We start from the raw sequence: 14,891 nt of genomic DNA, 5'->3' as shown, positions 1-14,891 counted from the left end.
GAAGTCGTATGTAATTCTTATCCTTGGTTCTTATAGGTGAGGTGTTTTTTTCCTGTGGATTCTTTCAGGATTTTTTTCTTATCTTTTTCTCTAGTTTGAAAACGACATGCCTAGTGTAGTTATTTTGGGGAAATTTATGCTTTGTGGTGCTTCCTGGATCTGTGGTTTGGTCTGACATTAAGTTTTGGAAATGCTCAGTCATTATCATTTCAAGTGTTTCTTCTGTTCCTTTCCTTCTTCTCTTTCCAGTATTCCAGTTATGCAAATGTCACACCTTTTGTACTTGTCCCACAGTTCTTGGATCTTCTGTAGCTTTCAGTCTTTATTCTCTTTACTTTTTAGTTTTTGAATTTATGCTCTACTGGAGGGGGGTAAACAATAAAATATAGTGTGTCAGAGATGGTGTTATAGAGAACAATAAAGCAGAAGGGGACAGATTTTGAGAGGTGTGTGTGTGGGGGGGGGTAGGTTGCCATTATAACTAGGATTGTCAGATAAAGGGGATGCTGAGAAGGTGACACCTGAAGGTACTGAAGGGATGTGTCATGTGGCTAGCCTGGAAAAGATGTTTTAGGTATAGGGGACAGCCAGTGCAAAGACTCTGGGATGGAAGTGTGTTTGGTATATTGGAGAATTGAATGGTGGTCAATGTGTCTGAAGGGGAGTGAGGGAAGGGAAGAGTAAAAAGACGGGATCTAAGAGGACTGAGGGATTGGGGAGGGGGGCTGGGAAGGAGCAGCATCATGAGGTGACTCCACATTGCGCATGTTTGAGGGACAGTGAGGAGGCCAGTGACAATGGCACCTTGCACCCTCAGGGGAGAGCTGTGTGTGTGTGTGGGTGAAATCAAAGGGACAAGTGGGGCCAGGGGATATATGGCCTTGCAGACAGCACCAAGGATTTTGGATTTTATTCAAAATGTAATGAGAAGGCTTTGGAACTTTTTGACAATGAAGTGACATGATCAGGCTGACAGTTTGACAGGATCCCTCTGGCCACTGTGCTGAGAAGAGCTTGAAAGAGATGAAGGGTGGAAGCAGAGAACCTGGTCTGGAGGCTGTTGCCATCATTAGGCAGTAGATGGTGATGGTGTGGCCCAGAGCTGCAGCAGCGCAGGGGACGGGAAGCACAGATCCCAGATCTATTTTGGAGGCAGAGCCCACAGGAACCGCTGACAGGCCATTCATTTCAGCACTGTTTGTTATTACAAAAGTTTGGAAGCAATGTTCATGCTCAGCTGTAGGAGACTAGCAATTACTGTGTACAATAGAACACAACAGAGGCTCCCAAGAGAATGAGGGAGCTCTCCATGCATTAATACAGACATGCAGAATGATTTTCGAGATATATTAAATGACAAAAGCAATATGCAGAGCAGTGTTTATGGTATATTACTATTTGTGTGGGTAAAATTAAAAAAAAAAAAAACAAAGCAAAACACATAGAAAGACACACACATGGTCCTTGGATATTCTGTTCTGGGTTTTTTTTTTTGTTTTGTTTTGTTTTGTTTTGTTTTCCAGTCCTTATTCTCTTTGCTTTCCAGTTCTTGAATTTATGTTCTCTTGGAGGGAGGAATTTACGCTCTGTTTGAAGGGAAGTAAACATTAAACAAAACATAAATAAAATATAGTGTGTTGGGGTGATGTTACGGAGAACAGTAAAGCAGAGAAGGGGGATGGATCGTCAAAGTCATGTGTGTGACTCCCATAGGCACTGTGAGACGTTTTGATGAGAGAGAGGTGGTGGGGCCAAGAATGTCCAGGCCCAGTTGACACAAGAGCCAAAAAACCAGAATTTGGACTTTGGTCCGTGAATGCAGCATGGGGTGTGTTACCATTGCTTGCATATTGGGGTGACAAGCCAGTTACATTTTCATACCCTCTCTCTTTCAGGTGGAGAAATGCGGCCAGTGCTGCCCCTATAGGTCCCCAGGGATTTAGTCTTCCCCGCAGATCTTCACATCCCCATCTCCCTGAGCCCTCCAGAAAATAATACAAACTCCACCAAGCTTGTTTTCTCCATACCTTTTTATTGAACTGTGCATACTTCATTAAAGGACCATTTGCTTAGAAATTCTTAAACGTTTGGACATATTTTACAAGACAGGACAGCAGCTGGAGGTCACAATTTCATCTCATCACATGCATAAAAAGACACCGTTTTTTTTGTTGTTTGGTTTATGTGTGTGTGTGTTTGTGTGTGTGTATGTGCACGCACATGCACATACACACACACAATGCTCATTTTCACCTTTACAGGAAGGACTAGAGACATCAACTGACCAGAGATGAACAGGACCCACAAATGCGACCCCGAGAAAAGAATGGCTAAGGACATTGGTCTTTTATGGCTAATGTGATAGGCTTGGCCCCCATTATGGGTGGGGTGATCAGAATGGCTTTGCTGGCAGGAAAGCCTCAACATCACACCATGGTTCCTGGGAGAGACAGAGGGTCTTAGCTAATGGAATTGGGGCACACACGACCTTAGGGGGGCACTGGGGCTTGGAAAATAGGGGAAAACCCATTGGCTCTCAAAGTCGGAGGGCGGGTTGGCCCTCTTTTCCAGCTGGACTTCCATGGCTCAGGGAATGCAATCCAGTTTCCAGATGTCAGCTCCCAAATTCCTGCCCCCAGAAAATCCCTTCTTTGTGAGCTAAACTAGAACACGAGGCTGAGAATGCAGGATAGGAAAGTAGGAAGGAGCCTGGGGCTGCCCTGTGGGGCCCCTGGAAGCGTAGCTCTAAGAAGACTGACCCTTAGGGCAGACGAATGTCAAATTTGGACATTCACTTGCCCCCAGCTGAGTCAAGGGGCAAATGGCATTGGTGGGGCTTACAGGCTTTAATTGGTGGGGTTTACAGGGGGGCGGGCATCTCCTTCTTTCCCAGTTAGCAATATCGTCAAGCCAGGCAAGAACCAATGAATTCCTGTATTTACTCACTCAGAAGCCAATCGTTTACACATTCACTCACTCAAAAGAGTACTGGTTGGGTGCCCACTATGTGCCGCAGGCCTACACTGGGGGACAACCCTGAGTTCCTGGCACAGAAAATGACGTTGCCAGCCCTTGGCCTGGGACTGAAGCCAGGGTAGGTCTGGAGAGCAAACAGGTCAGCTGCCCCCAGCCCAGCAGCTGCTGACCTTCTTCTTTCCTGTCCATTAGGCACATGGAGCTTCGATGTCAGGCCTATCGGAGAGAGCCCAAAACCCTAGTGAAGATCAGGGGGCCATAAGCCAAAGCTGTGGAGAAGTCTGAATCTCTTAGGCATCTTCTCATGTGCTTCCTTCTGTGTTTTCCAAACCTGGATTAGCTCAGGAAGGCAAGAAGTGTGGGATGGTCTGTGTAGGACCCTTGAGAGCATCTTGAGACAGAATTGGGAGTCTCCTTCGTTTTCCAGAATTGTCATGCCATTGTAGCCACCAATGTGACATATTTCTGCAGGACAGAGCCTCAAAGGGGGATCTTGGGAACTGGGTTTTTGTTTCATTTTGTTTTGGGAGAGAGTATCTGCTCAGTCAGTTCATGCCACCCTATTGTCTTGCCTCACTTCATGATAAAACCACCTACAACAGCCTGGACTTGGGGTCACCCTGAGGACAAAGCCTCACCTCCTCCAAGCCCACAATACACAATTAGGGGAAGGGAAGCCTCGCCTCTTCCAAACCACCTCTTGTATAAAATACTCTCCTTGGAGAATGCAGTATCCAGATTCACTCAGGAAGGGGCTACAGATGTGGGAGACTGGCAGCTGAAGCCTTGTTTTGCTGCAAAATTGGATTACAGCTGCCTCTCTCTTTTGGTCCTTCTGGACTTGCTTCATTGGGTGGGGAATTTCAAATGTCTTGAATGGGATTTTGTTTTATTTGCCAGAAAAAAAAAAAAAGCCCTTTTGGAGTGGTGCCATTTGCTATTGCCTGGGCAGTTAGACGGCTGGCTAGTGGATAAAAGATAATTGCATCTCTTGTACAAAAAGCCTCAGGTCTATGAGGCCACAGGGTCTGGGCAGAAGAGCTGAAGCACCATGAGATGGCCAGCCAGAGATGGGACGATTTCTTGGCTGGTCTGGGAAGGTAGCATTAAGCCTTATCCTACCCAGTGTGGTTCCTGTTAGGGCACTGGGGATGGGTTAGATGAATGACTGGCAGGGTCATTAAAATTGCCCAAGATAGGAAGCAGCAGGGAAGCAGGGTATCCTGCTGCCACTTCCTTCCCTGGCACCCTTGCAGAGAACTCCAGATCCTAGAATTTGAGTTTCTGCTAACTGTACTCCCTCCTTTTGCCTGATGCCTTGAGCCTGCACCCAGATGTCCAAATCACATACAGACCTCCCTGGGGGAGGGGGATGGATTTCCCTGGTTGTTCAGTCCAGTTGACATGCAATGTGAGGGCCCTCTGCAACATCCATTTTGTGCATCATCTAGCTTCTTTTTAAGCAGCTCATGCCCCAACACAGCACCGACTTCCATGGTGAGGCAGCCCTGCCCATGAGAAGCACCTCCTTAATCCCAGCTGAAGTTGACCACTTGGTTCTCTCACAAAACAGTGGCTTTTGGATATTCCCTCGCTCGCAGCCCTCCTCCAGGCAGATGGTTTCTTCTTCCGGAGAACTGCCCCCCTCCCCCCCACCCTTATCCTGGCCAGCCCTTGGATCTTTTCAGGATCTTTGCAGAGAGGAATGAACAGTCACAATTGTGAGGGGAAAAAGATGAGGGACCACTGGATTCACCAGAGCCTCTTCCGAATCCACTTCTTCAGGTTGGTATTTGGGGATGTTCAGGAGAAATTCCAGGTTAAGAAAACCAGGGGCAGTAGATAGAAACCCAAACTTCCCAATCTCTCTCTAGATGAAAACAGCCACAGGATAGAGTATTTGCTTATCTGGGCATCAAACCTAGTGAACTACTGAGAGACAATTTTATTTCCTTCCTGTGCAAAAGTTTTAAAAAATCTAGTCTATTTTATTGGGCTCTGGTTCAAACCAGATTACCAGGAATTTTGGAGGTGGGAAAACTCTACATTTGTCCTTGGATTCGTTTCCTCTTGGAGTTTATCCAAGGGGATGGTTCATTGCCATGGGGGCCTGGATTCAGCTCAGAACTCTGATCTGGGCAGAGGCCAGAGTCCTGAAGCTGATAGTGAGGCAGATGGGGGTATGAACACCTAAATAAATGCAAGTTGGAGATCATCTGGCCTTTCTTCATCTTCCTGCATGAGTTGAAGAGTGGAGAATTGCTTTCTGCTGAAGATCCTGCTTCATGAGATGTCCTCTGCCCCCCTGAGGCTGGAAGCTGCCTGGTGGAATTAAGACAGTACAGAAACTCCTCAGGGCCCGGATAGGTGGAAGCTGGAAAGACACCACTGCCCTTGCCACGAGTCTCTGGTGCTATGGAGGCAGGCAGCTGGGAGGGAAGGGGAGATGAGACAGCAGATTCTGGGGGACATGTCTTCTCAGGGTTTGGCTGCAAGCTTGTCTATTATTTTTTTTATTTGCTTTTTTTTTTTTTTTTTGTGAGGATGTTGGAAATGGATTAAAATAAGGAACTGATAAGAAGTTGATGAGATCTGAGGCCCAGCAAGTTCTCTGAGGTTTGTAAGAACCTGAAAATGCTCTGGCCTTCGGATCCAATTGATGTTACAGGGGAGTGGGGGACTGGAGATGGCAACAGGCCAGCCAAGAGGGGCTTGGGTGTGTTCTGGACCTCAGGGGGAAGTTTGCTTGCATGAGATTTTCAGTCCCAAGATCTCTGGGGATGAGAAAATTCAGTCTCTTCAAAATGCCAGCAGGGTGGGGGAGAAGGAGCTGAACCAGCCCACATTCCATCCTGATTTTGAGGGCCATCCGTAGCCCTGCTTCCCCTGGTCTCACTCCTGCATCTGTGCCCTGGATTCTTAAGAACAATAAATAGGAGAAACACACAGACAGAATGAGGATAGTAACAGTGTCCACAGACTCGAGGCCAAGTGTCAGGAAATGCCTGCATGAGGAAGTCAGAATCCAATGTCTTCCCCATCCTCAGAAAGTCAGAATCAAAAGGAAGAAAGCCCAAGGGGTGATGGGAGGAAATGAGAAAGACCAGAAAATATCAGCTATGAGAATGACCAACCATAAAACTCCTAAAATGTTATTCTATATTACAAAAGAAGCCATGAGACTTAATATCCCTATTACAAATTTGCTAAAAACACACATATGCCTACATACTTTTTATCCCAACAGATAAAAAATAGACTACTCTGAGACACATGGATATCCTACAATACAGCCCTGCATCAGATACTTCTAGAGCCAGAAACATGGCAACAGAAAATGCAGAGGTAACTGTTATTTTGGGGGCGGAGCCAGGCTGGTTTGGGTCCCCCCTGGCTGAGGGAAAGCATTTGCATGCTGTCATATAAGCCGGGAGAAACCAGAAACAGGAAACTGAGCTCAGGGCTGCAGGGGACCCAGAGGTGACCCCTTCTTCCTCTCCTCACTGGAAAAGCCCTTTCCCAAAGGATCATGCCCTGGAGGCATGTCACTTCAATCTCATTGGATGGATTCAAAGTTACCTAAATGGAGGCTGAAGCCTGGGGTTGTGTTACTTGAGACTAGCTGGCAGAGAAATAAGGAAAGGGGGGCATGGAGGGGAGGAAAGAGAGGAAGGGGGAGAAAGAAGGAGACCTGGCTCTAGTGACCCTTGTCCATGGTGAAGTTTAAATTTCAAACCCTTGTCCGTGGACGAGACACTCCAGCCGTGACTTGGAACAAGACAGGTATGTTACAAACATCAATACATCACAGTTGTACAGAAGAGAATACTGTTGGTGGTGGTGTTTTCTCCTCAGAAAAGTGGGTCTTATTAGGAGAAAGGGCAGGGGTGAAGCTACAGTCACCAAGACGCGGTGGAGGAGAGCTGGGAGTCAGTTTGGCAAAGTTTGTCGTCACCAGCGCTACTCGGGGGCAAGCCGGGTGAGGTGAAAGGAATGGCCTCCTCAGGATTTTGCTGTTCCCCCCTCTTCTGTCTTCTTCCTTCTTGATCCCCAGTGCTTTTAGAGAAAGGGACTTCACGGAGACAATGTGTTCTATCCTCTTTTCTTCTTTCCCCATGAAGTGTGCTTAAGATAAAATTCCTAGAGAAGGCACTGAGAAATCTACTGCACCAAAGTCCTGTTGTTTGTCTTTACCCAAAGATAAAAAAGTGAAAACAAGCCGACTCCTCCAGAGCTCGCCCACCTCTCTCTCCGTGGGTCGCAGGCTCCCCCGTGTGTGATCGGGGACACACAGAGACCTGGTCCCTAGCCCTTACTGCTAATGGTGGAAGTTGGAAGCCAAGGTCCGCTGGGTTCTTGACCAGGGTTTCACCGAATTCGCCAAAGGGACCAGGCATTCACCAGCTCCAGCCCCTAGTTTGGTTTCTTTGGGTTGACTTGTTTTTATTTTTGTTTTTTCCCATTTTTGTTGGTTCAGGAATGGGTAGGACATGGATCACTGAGTTAAAGTGCTTATTTGCCTGCAGACCATGCTCTTTCCTCTCCTCCATGAGGACCTGTCTGTCTTGGTCAGCTTCTCCGTGGAGACTCTTAGGTAGATTTCCCAGTGCATGTACACAGGTACAGGTAAGGTGTACAACATTTTAAAAATCGGGGTATGTTCCTTTTTTGGCAGGTGGGGCCTGGGAAAACTTACAATACTCTATTTTGAGTTGGGCACAGGATAAAAGCTATATTCCCACAATACATACACCAAGTAAAAGAAAAAAACCAAAACAAAATGCAATACTTTCTAAGCATAGTATATGCTGAGTTTCAATTATTCTGTTTCTATAAGAACTCTATAGGACTCTGGCTAGTAAGCCTGAAAAGGTAGGTTCTTAATGATACTTCTGAATTCGTCCTTCAAAAGTGACTCAATAAAATGCTACTTTAAGGTCAGACAAACTACACGGGAAACAGAGGGCCAGGTCCTGTGTGACCACACAAGGCAGAAAGGGCCTTTGGTTACAAGGAGAGTTGCACCAATTGGTTATTAGTTTAAAAAAAAAAAAAAAGAAAGAAAGAAAGAAAGAAAGAAAGAAAGAAAGAAAGAGAAAGAAAGAAAGAAAGAAAGAAAGAAAGAAAGAAAGAAAGAAAGAAAGAAAGAAAAACCATATCCAATCTGTACACTTCTCATCTGCTTCAACCAACAAATGAAATGCCTTGATTTGAAGAAGGGGTGGTAAGTTCCTTCTCGCTATATATATGGCTATATTTAAACATGTTCACTTTCCTGATATGTAAAATAGACTCTATTATTATTGTTATTAATTTTTTACAGATAGCATCAGCTCTAAAAATATCTGAATCGGAAATCACAACTATTTACTTTTATCAAAAAGCATTTGTTTGTTTTCCCTGAATTTTCACGTTTGTGCTGACGGCCGACGGAAATGGTGATAAAAACAAGGAAGAGACAGGTGAGCTGACATGGCCTGGGGAGGACTGTCCGGCGGCCGCTCCTCTGGAGGCCCCCAGCCCGCACCGTGTGCCCTGCAAAGCACTCGGGCCCACTGCTGCTTCCTCTCTCTGGCATGCCCCCAGCACGGGATGACCTCCCACTTTCCCTGCCCCTTTGCAGGTGCTGCTGGGGTGCTCTGAAGAAACCTCGGAGCGTCAAGATACTTCGGCCTCGTTTTGTGCAGTAACACACACACTCGGAGGGATCCGCGGTCCTTGGAGACGCTGAGAAGCAGTATGGACCAGTTACGTATTCAGTAGAGAACACTGTGTTTTTAAGGGAGGTGGAATGACTCCATGTCATCATACCTGTGACAGGTGGTCCAACCTCATGCCACTGTACAGAGGGCACGCAGAAGGACTCTGTGATATCTGTGTACTGACAGATGGATCGTGCCATCATACTAACAGGCAGACCAGTAACATATTGTATGAAGGACAGGCAAACCACTCCATGTTTGTTCCATCAGGAAGACGCATGTCTGTCACTGGATTGTGGATTGGCAGATCTACACTACTGGACTTGGGACATCATCCATCAATGTTGTATTAAGAGAACGACATCGGTCCATTGTACTAAAGACAGGCAGATCAACGACAGGTCATCTTTACTGACAGATGGGCCAACAACATGGCATCATGCTGATCAGTGGCTCAACCCAATGTTTCTGAACTGAGGAATGGCCAACACTTCCATCCTGGACCCGACTCAGGCAGGCCAACGCCAGGTCATCAAACTAGGACAGGAAGACCAACACCAAGAAATACACCAGAACCATTCACAATGCACACGAATACTTATTGCTTTTGTCTGTACTGGCTGCATTGATGGCTGCAGAAAGGAGGGCTGAGTTTCCGTACAGACAGTGACACTGAAAACACACCAACAGCTGGTTGACAAGAAAGAGAACAGAGTAAACACCCAATGCCCACCATCTACTGTACTCTTCTGAGATGTGCATGTTTCTGGTACACGTGACTCTGTGAGAGGCCCCACACAAGGGCTCAAGTACCCTTCCTCGCAAAGGGGGCTAATGGGAAGCTTCAGAGGGGCAGGGAAGGAGCCCACAGACTTTGACATGGCAGACGGCAATACCAGCACAAAATCCCCCACCGTGGCCGGACACAGGCATGGAGCAACCACCCAACTACAGTCCCAAAAAGTGGCCCACGGGAAATAGTGCTTGTTTTAAAGTGCAAGATGTTGACACTGTCCCTGGTAGAACCTATTTTTGAAAAACATAAAGTGCTTTTTATTTTAACTTTTTTTTAAAACTTGAATACCACAGGAAACAAAAAAGAATTTCTATTATAGTAGATGCTTTCCCTGCTGCAGCAGGAAGTATTCAAAAGTCTGAATTGGGCATTTCAATTGGGGATTCTTTTTTTTCCTTTCATTTTTTGCAGGTAAAAAAAAAAATCAGATTTTATTCTGTTCTTCGGTAACATACAGTCTCTTTGAATAAGCTATTTCTTTTGCATATTTGACACTTGCATATCTTTTGAGTCTACACTAGTGATGTACAGAAAGTGTTTTCCTTATACAACCCTAAAGCAATGCTCACAGTTCCTACTGTTGGCTGAGTGCCTGCCGTCTGAACCCTTCCCAGATTGCCAGGGGGCGATTAGAATCAAGTACAAGTGGTGCAACTCACCCTGATGATATTTCAAAATAAAATCTCAGGTACTACGGAACACTGAAGTCAATGAAGACATTTGAGTAAGGGTTTTGCGCTGGGATCGTGGCTTATGGCGCAGAAATTTCCCCATGACATGAGTATCTTCTGTAGCCTTCTAACAGTGGGATCCATCCAGGAGGTGATGGACAGGAGTTCCTAGAGGTGGCCAGGTAACACCCAAAACGAAATTGGTCAACCCAGCCACTTATTGTTCCAGAATCCTTCTCCAGCTGAAGCCAGGAGGGATGGTGATGCTGCCCCCACCTCCAACCCCGAGGCTGTGATGGAGAGCCATGACAGACAAGTGGGGAGTGTGTGGCCTTGGTTAGGTCCAGCATGTGGTAGTGGTGGCTGTGAGTTCTGCCCATGTTATCTTCCAAAGAGGGCAGTGGACTTGTTACAAGGAGACACCATATCCTGTGGCTTGGCCAACTTCATTCTGTCGTACCTGTCATGGCTCTCAAGGCCCTTGGAGAGCCTCCTCTGGAGTTTCACTTCTGTCTGGGGGGCTTTGCAGAGCCTTTCTGAGTTCGTGTGGAAAAGCTCTGTGGCAGGTAAGCTGAACAGCACGCCTCTCAGGTCTTGCGACAAGTCTCTGTTGCAGCTGGGGTAGTTCAGATGCTCTGATCCCGTGTGCTTCCATGGGCTCCTCCTCCCGGCAACACGCGGACGTCAGGGGAGATGTGGTTCTCGAGTTTGCACTTTTCCTGACCACTGGGGCCTTTTCCAGTCAATGCTTCTGTAGAGTAAATACAGTTCTGCCTCAAGAACTTAGGGGAGGTGGGTAAGGGGGAGCTTTCAAAATGGTTCTTCTCTGATCTTGTCCCCACACTGAACTTGGGACTGGTGCTCACATGGACGCCCTTGGGAGGGCTGGAATCTACACTGTAGAGCACCTGCCCCTCATCATCTGTGTCCGCATCAATGTACTGGTGGACACCTGCTTCGAAGTTGAATGCTATTGCTGTGTGTTTCTCAGGTGATCGGGGGGGCGTCCTAGCACTTGCTGTGGTGTAGATGGAGGACTCTGGACTCAGTACAGGCCTGTCCAAGAGTGTGGCACACTCCAGTCCAGCGACAGCAGCTGCAGCGCCCCCCCGGTTCCTAAGAGGGTCATGGTACATCCCCAGAACGGGGACTAGTGGACTGGGATCACCCTCCATGAAGTTGACTTTAAGTGCTCGGAGCTTCAGGGGGTTGTTGGTCTTCAGAGAACTCTTGGGGCTCTCAATGAAGAAGGTAGAGCGATGGCTGGCATCAGGGGTGGGGTTGGCCTCTACAAATCTACCGCCACTGGCACCCAGAGCTCCCCGCCAGCCCATTTCTGGGGCTATGCTGCCCCCAGTCTTGCTGGGAAGTGATGCCAAAGGGCTGTGGGAGAATCTGGTGGCTTCAGGGAAGTCTGTGGCACAACTAATGAAGCTATCAATGCTCGACATGCTTCGCATATCGATGACCCCTTCTGTACGTGTGGGCAGAGGGGCTACAGGGCTGGGGATGCTCTCCATTTCAAGTTCTTCCTTTGGTTTGCTCTGTGTTGTTGACTCCTTGGTATTGAGGATGGGTTGAGATTGGGTCTTGGCCATCTTATTGTACATGTCTTCCAACTGCTGGACGTTCAGGTGCTGAGGACTAGAAGAGGATCTGGCCTTCTCAGGGGACCCCTGCTCCTTGGTTTCAAAGGACTTACTTGAGCTAGTTTCAGATAGTGTCCTCTTTGTCCATTTCCATTTGTTGGGAGACAAGTGATTATCTTGCACTTTGTCCTTCTTACCCATATTTTCTCCATTTTTCTCAACCACAATGTCCATCATTTCGATGCTCCGGGCAAAAGCATCTTTCATGTTCATGGATACAATGCTGCCATTCCTCTTGGCTCTCTCCAGAGCCTCTCTCCGCTTGATTGCTTTCTCCTGCCTCTTCTGCTCCTTGTAGAACTCAGAGAAGTTATTGACAATGATGGGGATGGGAAGAGCAATCACCAGGACCCCTGCAATGCAGCAGAGCCCCCCGACAATCTTCCCCAGGAGAGTCTTGGGGTAGATGTCTCCATACCCAACTGTTGTCATGGTGATGGTGGCCCACCAGAAAGAGGCTGGGATGCTTTTGAACTTGGTGTCATCCTCATCCTTCTCAGCAAAGAAAACAAGGCTGGAGAAAATCATGATGCCCATGGCGAGGAAGAGGATGAGCAAGCCCAACTCATTGTAGCTCCTCCGCAGGGTGAAGCCCAAGGACTGGAGGCCAGTGGAGTGGCGCGCGAGCTTAAGGATGCGGAGGATACGCATGATGCGGAAGATCTGGACCACGCGGCGGACGTTCTGGAACTGCAGCACACTCTTGTTGGATTCGGTGAGGAAGATGGTGACATAGTATGGCAAGATGGCCAACAAGTCAATGGCATTGAGTGGGCCCTTGAAGAACTTCCACTTCTTGGGTGAGGAGAGGAACCGCAGCAGATACTCCATGGTGAACCATGCAATGCACACGGCCTCCACATGGGCCAGCTGGGGGTTGTCTGTGGTCTGGCCAAACTCGTCAAGGCTCTGCAGCTCTGGCAGCGTGTTGAGTGACAGGGCAATGGTGGAGAGGACGATGAACATGATGGAAATTATGGCAAGGATCTGCAAGGAGAAGAGAGTGGGATTTAGTTACCAATCTCCAATAGGCTGGTCATCCTAACACCCTGAGTCTACAGGATGCTCCTCAACATTCAAGAGTATTTTCACATCTCACTAGTCACTTGATGCCTGGATGTTTGAGCTAAAAAGGTCATTGATTCAAATCCATTTACTGTACGGACGTACAAACTGAAGCCCAGACACTGCAATGATTTAAGGCTAATACTTCCAGGCCGGGGGTTGGCAGTAAGGACACAGGAGATCTGAAAGACGGTGTAGGGGTGGCAATTTAGAGCTTGGGGTCTGGTGTCAGGTTGTTCTGGGTTTGAATCCCAGCTCTGCTGCTTGCTTACCTTGAGCCAGTTGTTCACTCTAAGCCTCATTTTATCTTCATCTGCAAAATGGGATGGTAAATAACAGTGTCTACCTCAGAGGGCTGCTGCAAGGAGTAAATGCATTAACATGGGCAAAGTGTTTAGGACAGCTTCCAGCAGCACACAGAGAGCATCTGATATATGCCGTCCATCCTTGTAGGGGGTGGTCTCTCAGTCTACAGCACCCCATCAGCCTAGTCCACCCAGCCTCCAAGTGGTCCAGCTCTTCTTTGCTTCCTGCCCTGTCCCGAAATGGCCTGCTATGTCCCATGGGACAATACCCTTGCTGCTCGGGTGGGCATGAGAGGCTCCGTTCTCTGCAATGAATCCCCACTCACCACACGGGGTTGTCAAGCCTACATTTTTACTTTGATCCCTCTCTTTGGGCCTCTTCTGCCTCAGGTTCCTAAATATCACGCTTCTCTGGCTACATGGTTTGTTGGTCAATCCTGCATGGCTGTGTCTCTTCTTTGTTCAGTGAACTCCAATCTATCTTTTAAAACCCGGCCCATGTGGACCCTCCCTGAGGTAGAGGTCAGTGATTCATCGACCTTATACCCAGTGCTCAGTAATCACTTTACAAAAAGAAATATCCGATACATACAAAAGTATATCAGATTTATATATATTTATAAACCATAATCAAGTGAATGCCTGTGAACCCATGACCTGGGTGAAGAAACGGTATGTGACAATAATGCTGACATTGTCTGTGGGTCCTTTGCCACCCTGGGGGTAACCACAATTTCTTCTCATCCCTTTTCTTTTCTGGAGAGTTTTTTTTTAATTTATTCATGAGACACACACACACACACACACACACACACATACACATACACACACACACACAGAGGCAGAGACACAGGCAGAGAGAGAAGCAGACTCCATGCAGGGAGCCCGATGTGGGACTCGATCCCAGGTCTCCAGGATCATGCCCTGGGCCGAAGGCAATGCTAAACCAATGAGCCACCCAGGCTGCCCTTTCCTGGAGAGTTTTAAATACAGGGCTAATATGCCCCTAACAGATCACTATTTTGTCTGGCTCAGGACTGACAGCCTATTGTATGTTGTTTTGCTGCTTGTACTACTCTTCTACTCAGTAGCCAAATGCCACCACCACACACTGCTCACCTTGTCTCTATTTCAGCCTTGTCCTAAGAAATGACATTTGCAAAGATGCTGATTTTGCGTACTAGGGAAAGATGCGTTAAATATTCATTAAAATAAATAGCTGCTTATTGGAATAAAACATTCCGGCAGCATACTTTGGGAACTCCTTCCAGAGTTAGGAGTGTGGGCTCTAAAGGTAGAATCCAGCTCTGCTACCCTGTCGTTTCCTGGCTGGGTGGCCTTGGCATTGAAACATTCCTTGCCTCAGTTTCCTATAAATATTGTGAAATGGGGATATTCCAGTCATTCATAACTGAGAAGTGATTTTGTCCCCTCAAAATCTGACAAATGCCACAGGAATTTTTGGTTGTCATGACTTGGGGGTGGAGTGCTCCTGGCAGCCATTGGGTAGAGGCCAGCGATGCTGCTGAACACCCCGCTGTGCACAGGACTGCAATGAGGAATTATCTGGCTCAAAATGTCAATAGTACCAAGGCAGAGAAACCCTAGAGTATACCAGTAGCCAGTCCCTCATAAATTATAGAGAGGGGGACAAAGTGATTATGCATGTAGAATTATTAGCACAGGGCTAGACACAGAGTGGGTCTGGTTTTCTGGGGCAGCCAGCC

General features: G+C 47.4%; 1 protein-coding gene across 2 annotated transcripts in view; it reads right to left on the bottom strand.

The window, feature by feature from the left end:
- Positions 1–2,012: 2,012 nt before the first annotated feature.
- KCNB1 (potassium voltage-gated channel subfamily B member 1) overlaps positions 2,013–14,891 on the bottom strand; it is a 102,826-nt gene continuing 89,947 nt past the window's right edge. For both annotated transcript variants that reach the window (XM_041732907.1, XM_041732908.1), the window contains exon 3: positions 2,013–12,781. In XM_041732907.1, coding sequence (XP_041588841.1) covers positions 10,772–12,781 — 2,010 coding nt within the window. In that variant the 3' untranslated portion in view covers positions 2,013–10,771. The remainder of the gene's footprint in view (positions 12,782–14,891) is intronic.

Source organism: Vulpes lagopus, chromosome 18 (genome assembly GCF_018345385.1).
Source record: "Vulpes lagopus strain Blue_001 chromosome 18, ASM1834538v1, whole genome shotgun sequence".
In the NCBI taxonomy this organism is placed as follows: Eukaryota; Metazoa; Chordata; class Mammalia; order Carnivora; family Canidae; genus Vulpes; species Vulpes lagopus.
The sequence above is the reverse complement of the archived record's forward strand: the minus strand, read 5'-3'. Positions and strand labels throughout refer to the sequence as shown.